The sequence below is a fragment of the Camponotus floridanus genome, unplaced genomic scaffold (genome assembly GCF_003227725.1).
Source record: "Camponotus floridanus strain SB8 unplaced genomic scaffold, Cflo_v7.5 scaffold287, whole genome shotgun sequence".
Lineage (NCBI taxonomy): Eukaryota > Metazoa > Arthropoda > Insecta > Hymenoptera > Formicidae > Camponotus > Camponotus floridanus.
In genome coordinates this window covers 67,023-78,072 of record NW_020229422.1, presented here as the reverse complement: position 1 = coordinate 78,072, position 11,050 = coordinate 67,023, and the positions used below count along the sequence as shown (strand labels likewise).

The 11,050-nt window shown below is 46.4% G+C and overlaps 1 protein-coding gene across 1 annotated transcript; it reads right to left on the bottom strand.

The window, feature by feature from the left end:
* Positions 1–9,716: 9,716 nt before the first annotated feature.
* Positions 9,717–10,118, bottom strand: LOC112638321. The gene has a single exon (XM_025409820.1). The coding sequence runs from the start codon at positions 10,116–10,118 to the stop codon at positions 9,717–9,719; it is 402 nt and encodes a 133-aa protein (XP_025265605.1).
* Positions 10,119–11,050: the final 932 nt, after the last annotated feature.

The window sequence follows — 11,050 nt, the reverse complement described above, 5'->3', positions numbered from 1 at the left end:
TAATTTTTTTCTACATTATAAATCTAAATAATTTCAAATATTAATAACAATTTTAATAAAATAAATATTAATACATTCTAAATATTGACATAATAAGTGATAACTACTACTAAATTTGCACAAGCAGCTACATATTTTTTTTTTAACAAAAACTATGTTTTCTTTTAAACCAATTGATTCCTTTCATTATTTTATGCATAAAAAAACTAAGGAGATAGTTAAAAAGAATGTTTACGAATATTTCATAGTTTATGTAAAATTATGTCAAATTTAAAGTATAAAATATTTCGTAATCATTCAATGTTTAGCCTTATAACTTTTTATGTCCAAATATTGCGAGAAATCCATCTATATAAAAAATTAAATTCATTTAAAAATAAAAAATGACCTTTAAATGTTCGAAGTATCTCCAACCTAAAATTCAAATTGGCCATCTTCCCTAACAGCACACATGTCCGAAAGATGTCCAAAGGATATCCATAAGATATCCAGGATATCAAGATGTCCTTTGGACATTTTCGGACTGTGTGCTGTTAGGGTTATGTTCCTCTTGAAACTATGTCATTTTGATTTAATTCATTTTCTCTATAATATATAATATTAATATAAATCAAGATGATAATATCAGGAGATCCACTCTGTATATATTACATTCGTTACAATATATATATATATATATATAATATATATATATATATATATATACAGGTGTCCGTCGATTTTCGACCTAAATGAAATAAATAAGTAGATTGGCTCGAATTAAGAAGGAATGACCTGTATTGTTTTGGATTGTCGCATAATTAACGAAATATTAAATAAAAAAAGATCGGCCAATCTGCGTGAGTAAAAGCGCGCGGCGACGAGAGTCGTCCCACCGTAATCCGATACTACGAGCGCGGCGAAGCGGTGGGCGGGTCGCTCTCCGAGACATGATGATGGTTTGCGATATATCGCAATACCGCGCTGAAAAATGACCCATCCCCCCTTTTCGTGGCGAGAAAATGATGCGCTATCATTTCCACACCACCTTGCGGTAGATAACATGGTGCGCTTTTTTTATAGTGGTTTCCCCCATAGGCCTATTCCACTCTCAATTTAAAAATTATTCAAAATGCCATTTACTATACGCTGAATATATCGTAAATGTAAAAAATTAATGGACAGTACCTTTACAAAAATTGATTCGTGGTTGAAAATCCCTCGATAAAATGTATTGCACACGTTGATAATGTGATACGATGATAAAATCTTCAAGAATCCTTTCTTCATCTCGTACACGAAGACGCACTACTGGACTGGTTATCCCGATATTATGCACGACACTCAGTTTCACATAATTATTGCACAACACGTAAAATTGTACGGCCACTTGGTTTTCGTGCACGCCCGAGAAATGATTCCATGTAAATTGCGGCCGCACGATAAGTATTTTCTCCCGCTAGTCCGTATGCCACAATCATATCCGTATATTCCTGCAGAGTACACTTCACTTTCTCTGTTAATTTACTACGCAAACACAAGATTTTTATTAAAACGTCTTAGCTCTCGCACGCTGTTACCAGACTGCATACGCCAGCAGCACGCAACTACAGCTGACAGCTGAACGGACATGTGAGTGTAATCATAGTGCGCAGGCGTCGAACTCACACGTACGCTTACACTCACATGTCCGTTCAGCTGTCAGCTGTAGTTGCGTGCTGCTGGCGTATGCAGTCTGGTAACAGCGTGCGAGAGCTAAGACGTTTTAATAAAAATCTTGTGTTTGCGTAGTAAATTAACAGAGAAAGTGAAGTGTACTCTGCAGGAATATACGGATATGATTGTGACATACGGACTAGCGGGAGAAAATACTTATCGTGCGGCCGCAATTTACATGGAATCATTTCTCGGGCGTGCACGAAAACCAAGTGGCCGTACAATTTTACGTGTTGTGCAATAATTATGTGAAACTGAGTGTCGTGCATAATATCGGGATAACCGGTCCAGTAGTGCGTCTTCGTGTACGAGATGAAGAAAGGATTTTTGAAGAATTTTATCATCGTATCACATTATCAACGTGTGCAATACATTTTATCGAGGGATTTTCAACCACGAATCAATTTTTGTAAAGGTACTGTCCATTAATTTTTTACATTTACGATATATTCAGCGTATAGTAAATGGCATTTTGAATAATTTTTAAATTGAGAGTGGAATAGGCCTATGGGGGAAACCACTATAAAAAAAGCGCACCATGCTATCTACCGCAAGGTGGTGTGGAAATGATAGCGCATCATTTTCTCGCCATGAAAAGGGGGGACGGGTCATTTTTCGGCGCGGTATTGCGATATATCGCAAACCACCATCATGTCTCGGAGAGCGACCCGCCCACCGCTTCGCCGCGCTCGTAGTATCAAATTACGATGGGATGACTCTCATCGCCGCGCGCTTTTACTCACGCAGATTGGCCGATCTTTTTTATTTAATATTTCGTTAATTATTGCGACAATCCCAAAACAATACAGGTCATTCCTTCTTAATTCGAGTCAATCTACTTATTTATTTCATTTAGGTTGAAAATCGACGGACACCCTGTATATATATATATTATATATCTTATATACATTAAATGTATATAATATATACGATATATGTTGATGTAGATACACTTATGTATATGCATAAGATATCCTATGAATATACATAAAATGTATATTCGAACGAGATCGCTGCTTGTATATACATAGAATATATATCATGTACATTCCGTGTACATACATCAAATGTATATACATACGATATATACTGATGTAGATATACTTATGGATATGCACACGATATCCTATGAATATATACAACATGTATATTCAAACGAGACCGCTGCTTGTATATACATAGAATATATATCATGTACATTCCGTGTACATACATCAAATGTATATACATACGATATATATTGATGTAGATACACTTATGGATATGCATACGATATCCCATGAACACACACACACACACACACATATACACACACATTTGATGTATCTACATCAGCATATATCGTATGTATATACATTTGATGTATGTATACGGAATGTACATGATATATATTCTATGTATATATAAGCAGCGATCTCGTTCGAATATACATGTTATGTATATTCATGCGATATCCTATCCTTATACATAAATGTATCTACATCAGCGTATATCATATGTATACCATGAGTATATACATTTTATGTATGTACATAGAATGTACATGAGGTATATTCTATGTATATTCACGCTGTGATCTTATTTGAATGTACAAGTCATGTATATCCAAACGATATTCTACGAATATTCCTAAAAATATGTAAATTTATGTATATTCTATGTATGTACATATCATGTACAGTACATTTTTTTCATATTATGGATATTCTATGTATATACATAGGATATCCGATATTTACTGGGTGGTAGCTGCTCTGTATCCCGTCGATAAGCACTGCGAGAGAAGTTCGCGATATCCGCATTACTCCGAGGTGTTGAATCTGGAGGGCTCGAAGTTATGACTCTGAACGGAATCGGACGGTTCGAGCGTCTGAACGATATATCGGTGAACGTATACACCGTCGGAGAGAGACGACGCGGGAAGGACGGTGGTGGCGGAATTCGCATCGTCCCTCTTTGTCTGACGGATCGAAAGAGGGAGAGACACGTCAATCTGCTGTATCTGAGCGATGCGACGCGCGAGGGTAACGCGGTCGGGCATTTCGCCTGTATCCGAAATCTGTCTCCTCTGATCAGCTCGCAGTTGAGCAAGCGACAGCACAGGACGCACGTGTGCGATCGGTGAGCGTTCCATCTCGGCGAGTGAGAGCGAAATATCGAGTTAACGTTTATTCCGTATTTTCTCAGATGCATGCATTACTTTCGTACGAGCGAGAAGCTGTTGGCGCACAGCGAGGATTGCGGCAAGCTGAACGATTGCGTGGTCGTTTTTCCCGGCGAGGACGACAGGTGGCTGGAGTTCGATCATCATTCGAGAAAGGAGCGAATTCCGTTCGCGGTGTACGCCGATCTGGAGTGCGCGTTGGAGAGGAAGAAGGGGGACGAGGGCGGGAGAACCAAGAATACGAGGATCGTTCAGCATCACAGAGTTCACATCGTGGCCTATTACGCGCATTGCTCCTTCGACGACGCCGCGTCGACGTACGGATTTTATCGCGGCGAGGATTGCGTCGCGTGGTTCGTGCGCGAGTTGCGCGATCTGCCGCTTCGCGCGAAGTCGCCCTCGACGCCGTGGTACCGATGGCGGATCTGATGCCGGACAAGCGGGAGATATTCGCAAGCGCGTCGCGCTGTTAAGGCGTGCGAGAGACCGTTCGAGGCCGACGACACGCGCGTGCGCGATCACTGTCACTTGACCGGCTGTTTCAAAGGTCCGGCGCGTTCCGCGTGTAATTTGAATTACAAGGATTCCTACGTCATACCCGTATTCTTTCACAATCTATAGGGTTATGACGCCCACTTCATTATCAAGGATGTGGCTAACGTGTATCCCGGCAGCGTCGAGCTGTTGCCGGTGACGAAGGAATCGTACATAGCTTTCTCGAAGACCGACTTCGAGATACCGCGGCGGCGGAGGGAGACGGGGGAAACACTGCGCGTTCCAGATACGTTAAATTAGGATTTATGGACTCGTTCAAGTTTTTAGGCGCCGGTCTAGATAAGCTGGCGTCTTATCTCGACGAGAGCAAACTGACGATCGCGCGAGGCGAGTTTCGCGACCTCTTGGACGACGACTTCCGGCTTCTCACGCGCAAGGACGTGTTTCCGTACGAGTACGTCGACAGCGTCGAGAGATTGCGGGAGACGCGTCTCCCGCCGCGCGAGTCCTTCTACAGTTCTCTAACCGGCGATACCGTATCGGAGAGCGATTACGCGCACGCGACGCGCGTCTGAAAGCGATTTAGCGTCGAAAACCTGGGCGAGTACAACGATCTCTATCTGAAGACCGACGTTCTTCTGCTCGCGGACGTTCCGCTCGTGTTCGAAAATTTTCGCGCCGCTTGTTTGTAGAGTTACGGTTTAGATCCCGCGTACTACTTCATGCTGCCGGGATACACGTGGGACGCGATGCTTAAGTACACGAGGGTCCGTTTCGAGCTGCTCACCGATATCGATATGATGATGTTCGTGGAACGCGGAATACGCGGCAGTCTGAGTCAGTGCTCTAACAGATACGCTCGCGCTAACAACAAATACATGAGCGCGTACGATCCGTCGCGACCGTCGATCTATCTGATGTATCTCGATATCAACAATCTGTACGGTTGGGCGATGTGTCAGCCGTTGCCGTACGAGCGATTCGAATGGGTCAACGATCTCGAGAGTCTCGACGTGATGTCCATGACGGAGGACTCGACCATCGGCTACATTCTCGAGGTCGATCTCGACTATCCGGCCGACGCGCACGACGCCCACGCCGATCTACCGTTTTGCCCCACGCGCCATAAGCCGCCGGGGAAACGTCAGAGCAAACTCCTAGCCACGCTGTACGATAAGCGTCTGACGAGGATTCATCGCGCGCTGCGCTTCTCGCAGTCGCCGTGGTTACGCGGATACGTGGAATTTAACACGCGCTTACGCACTAACGCGAGTAACGATTTCGAGAAGAATGTGTACAAGTTGATGAACAACGCCGTTTTCGCCAAAACTATGGAGAACGTGCGCAATCGCGTGGACGTTCGACTCGCGACTCGATGGGACGGGCGATTCGGAGCCGAGGCGCTCATCTCCAAGCCGAATTTTCACATCAGAAGCGTATTCTCGGAGAATCCCATAGCCGTGGAATTGCACAAATTGGAGGCGAAGATCGACAAACCGATCTACGTAGGCATGTCCATTCTCGATATATCGAAGATTCATCTTTACGCGTTTCACTACGAATACATGTCGCCGCTCTACGGCGATAAGTGTAAAATATTGTACACCGACACGGACAGTCTCATTTATAGCATAGAGTGCGAGGACGCGTACGAGCGAATGAAGCGCGACATCGATAGATTCGACACGAGCGATTACGCCGTCGACAATCCCTACGGCGTGCCGCGCGCGAATAAGAAGGTTCTCGGTCTGATGAAGGACGAGAACAACGGCGCTCTCATGCTCGAGTTCGTCGGACTCAGAGCGAAGATGTACGCGTTGCGAGTCGAAGGTAGGGGCATTAAGAAGAGCAAGGGTGTGAGGAGCAGCGTGGTCGCGAGAACGCTGACGTTCGACGATTACGAGCGCTGTCTGAGACGCGAGATCGAGATGACCCGCGAGCAGTCGTGCCTGAGATCCAAGTTACACGAGGTGTACACCGTGCGCGAATCGAAGGTCGCGCTCAGTCCGTACGACGATAAGCGCTACGTCGTGCCGGATTCGACCGACACTCTGCCGTGAGGATGTGACCGAACACGTGGAGAGAACCCGTACAGAGACCCGAATATATCGGAAATACTAGGTTCTGATCCTACCTGAATCCTCACGGTCGCCAGTCCATTTGACCTAATCGACGGACAAGGTGGTTGGAATCCGTTCCCTCGAACTCGAATTCCGATCTTGGGTTGAGCACCAGTGACGTGGATCCCACGATTGAGCACCACTGTGCACTTCCTCACTCACCACACAAAGGATCTTTGTCGTGCGGCTGGTTTTTTCCAGCCGCCTCACTCCACTGAGCACGCTACGCAGCGGCGAAGCTCGGCCGCCTTTATGTAACTGTACCCGGTGTCGGGTTACGCGCTCGCGCCACGTCGCTAATATCGCGTTTTACGCGTTCGCGATGCAATCACTTGTTAACGCGTTGTTATCACGATGATTTAATATCACCATGCGTCCACTGTCCGTTGTCCGTTCGGCACCTACGCACCTAAAAACCTCCTGAAAGGTAACGACGCCGCTGGATCCTACTAACCCTGCTATCTTTGTTTCAGGTCGCCTCGGAAGATGATCCTGGACAGCCTCGCCTATGGAATCCTGGTTACTGGCCTGCTGGACTTGGTATGGACATCCGTGACTCGCACGGAAATAATTTCGAGACACCGTTTTCGAAAATAAATAAATATAAAATATTTATTATAAAATAATAATATTAATATTATTATCCTTATTCCGTTGTTACAGTGCTCTTGGGTAATCGCTGGCAAGCTAGCCTTTCTGATGCGACTACAATTGTGTTTAACGTCTCGTTCGCACGCTCGATTTCGGCAAGAGCCGTCGGGTTATTCGGCTAATTGATTTCCTAATTAGTCGAACGACGTTATCGCTCGTTCGCTTCTTCCGATGACACACGAGTGTTACGGGACGGACTATCTCACGAATATCGGAAGGATATAATATCTCGCGCAATACTTCTGCACGGCAACTGTCATTCGCGTTTGATCGACGCGAATAATTAACGGAAACGATAATTAGATCGGTTTACCGAAGGCAGTTTGTGCGTATTGCGTACTTCCTTTCCTGTTCTTTACAGCACGGGAGCTATCCGGGGAAAGAGCCTTGAGAGCTCTGCGCGCTCGTCTATATGGGCTCCCCACTCACGCGCGGCGCTTCGCCCCACCGAGCGTTAGCTCCGCCCATCGGCCGTCGCTATGCCTTCGGTAGGCGAAATATGACTTAAAACTAATTAATATCGCGAAAACAACTTTACGGAAGTTTATTTCACGACAAATCCTCTCTTTTGAGGCGATGATAAAATTTTTCACTTTTTCTAAAAGTGCTCCGAAATTAAAATAAATTGCACAGAGACTTAAAAGAAACATAAATACGTCGATCTGGCGCATAAAAATAATTTGCACTTTTTTCGTGCACTCGGCGCACTATGTGCACTCGACAACTAAAATAACTCTAAATCGCCCGTAGACGATCCGAACACGCATCTGGTGCCTCGGTGCGTGAAAACTAAACAGATAAACCGCGCTGCTCGCGCTCGACCCGACTCGTGCTCGCTGCACGGTACAATAGCATCGAGGTGCAGTAAATAAAACTTAACATATCGCTTCGCGGATGGACCGGAAATGTCCTCACGCGTTCCCCGATCAATTTTACGGGGTTTTTCCGAATTGCACTTTTTAAGTGCACTTTTGCACTTTTTGCACTTTTTCGGAAATGAGTTCTCCGGGCTCCGAAATGAGTTTCCCGCTTGGTCCGGGCTCAATATCTCGTCGAGAAATAAAAAATTAAAATAAGAAAATAAATGATGGGAATAGCATCCCTGCGCTCCAAAACATGTTTCGCGCCAAGTCCGAGTTCAAAATTCCCCCGGGAAATAAAAAAATAAAATAAGAAAAAATAATCAGGGAGTAACGTCCCTGTACTCCGAAACGAGTTTTGGTCCTGGTCCGAGTCCAAACTTCGGCCGGGAAAGCAAAAAATAAAATAAGAAAAAATAATCAGGGAGTAACGTCCCTGTACTCCGAAACGAGTTTCGGTCCTGGTCCGAGTCCAAAATTCGGCCGGGAAAGCAAAAAGTAAAATAAGAAAAAATAATCATGGGGAGACGCCTCTGTACTCCGAAACGAGTTTCGGCCCTGGTCCGAGTCCAAAATTCGGCCGGGAAAGCAAAAATAAGAAAAAATACTCCAGGTATCACGTCCCTAGACGCAGAAATAACTTTCGCGCTCGGTCCGACTCCAAAATTCCACCGGAAACTAAAAAAGAAAAATAAGAAATAAAATCTCCAGACTTGGTCTCTCTTACCGCCAAGTCGATATCCGGAGTCAAAGAAATAAAATTCTCTAATCAAACGACACGCGTGACTCGATGCGCGACTTTGCACGAGAACGCGTAAACAAAAATATATAATAAACATAACTGACAAGTTCGCGTAACTCGGTACCGCGTATTCTCGAGATGCGAACAAAATAATAATAAAACAAAAAGAAACTGATCCTTTCGAGCGGATCGCTCGCCAACGCGTACATGACGTTTTCGCTATGCACGCTAATTCTTTCTCGTTAGTGTATATATCAAAGCACTTGGACTTGTGCCGTAGAGTCCCTCGGATTCGCTCGCTAACGTCGCCGAGAAAGTGTAACTCGTCGCTGCACTCTAGTGCACCTAACACTATCTACACGCGTACGCTCATCTATCCGTTCGGGATATATCCGCGAAGACGGTCGGACAATGTCCCGACTCTGAAATCGACGGATATTCGTTTGTTGCGCACGCTCCTTAAGCTAACTAATTCTAGCCGCTGATCGCGTGATTCGCAAAGTCTTTTTATTGCCTCCAGGATGGTCCCGGCTGCGGCTCGTCGGCGCTGGTTACCGCTCTCTTGAGCCGTATCACCGGAGTCGTTTTCCCCTGGTCGTTCGTCCTGTAAGAGACGGACTCCGTTACTAGCCGGATCGGAGATCTCGATGTCGACGACGCCCTCGACTCCACGCGTTGAGGTGGTGGGTTTGCCGTCGGTTGCAGGGGCACTATAGGATACCTCTGTGAGGAGAGGCGCAGATAGATCTTAAGCGCGGTGCGACGTATTTTTATAGATATGCGTGATGTATTTTATAGATTTGCGTAATGTATTTTATTGTCTTTAATGTTATACAATATATATATGTTCGTTGCGACGCGTTACAATACGCGCGATGTATTTTCTTATCTTTAATATTACAAATATATATATATTCGTTGCGACGCATTACAATACGCGTGATGTATCTTTTCGTCTGTAATATCACGCGAAAATATACGTATATTCGTCACAATATGTCGGTTTTGTCGATCCACGAATTATGCGACCTGTCCATTCCCAGCCACTTCACGAGAACCACGTCGCCCTTTTGGCACAGCACGCTCTCCACGAGATATACGTCGGGATCGGAGACTCGCTGCAACTCGTGCTCGTAGAATCCGCCGGCTATCGGCTCGCCGCGCGAATCCTTCAACAGATACGTCGCGGGATTCGTCCTTCGCACCTCGGCTACGCGGAAGATCTCCGCGGTCCAATTCGGCGTGTATCCCTTCTTGAACAGCGTCTTGTACTTGCTCACGCGCACGGGATCGTTCGGTCGAAATTTTCCCGGAGCGGCGATCTTCGGGTGGCTGTACACCGTCGACAGGAGTCTCGACGCTCGAGCGGGCGTCACGTCGATCGGACGCATCCCGATGGTTCGATGCTTGCGAGCGTTGTACTCGGATATTAGACGCGGCAGCGCGTCGAGCCACTTGTACGTTCCGTTCAGCGTGAAATATTCCACATCGAGTTCTTGAGCGTGCGATTGAAACGCTCGATGATGGACGCTTTCAACACCGAATACGTCGAGTAGTGATTGATTCCGTGTCTATCTACTAATCTTCGCACCTCGGCGTTGTAGAACTCCTTTCCTTTGTCAGTCTGCAGATTCCTCGGGCGACGTCCGGAGGCGCGTGTCACGCTCGACAGGGCTCGAGCGACCTCGTCGCCGCTCTTTCTCTTGAGCGGTACCGCCCACGCGTACTTGCTCAGAGCGTCGATGACGGTGAGTATGTAATTGTGGCCTCTGTTCCGTCCGGCGTAAGGACGCATATCGATGACGTCCGCTTGCCACAGATCGTCGTATCCGCCCACCGCGACGCGGCGGCGGGGGAAATTCTTTCTCGCTGACGCGTGCAGCTCGTTCACAAGTCTCCGTTTCGCGGCGCTCATCTCGCCGTCTCTATTTTTTTTTCTATCGTCTCTTCGACTGTTGCTTCTCAGGAGTTTTAGCGCCCAGTTGTATGACCACCTCATTCGGATCGATCGTCTTAGGAATCGCAGCCGCCGCTGCCGCCGCCTTCGCCGCCGCCTTCGTCGTCGCGGCCGTTCTCCTCGCGAGTTCGTTCGCGTCTTTCCTCAGACGCGCCACCTCGGGGTCCAGTTCTCGCAATTTCGTGTTGGAAGTCAGCGCCTTCGCCGTCAACTCCTGCAACGTTCTGTTGTGACCGCTCAACGCGACTCGATTTCTCTCGTTGTTCGCCGCTACGTTGTTTACGTGCGACAGAGATCTCTCCAAGGCGCGCACTCGCTTCTCCGTTTTCTCGTCGATCTTCTTGAGCCGCGCGACGGAAGTCCCCA

Excerpts from the sequence above, each read along its gene's own strand:
- LOC112638321 (XM_025409820.1), bottom strand. The coding sequence starts at position 10,118 with ATGCGTCCGATCGACGTGACGCCCGCTCGAGCGTCGAGACTCCTGTCG.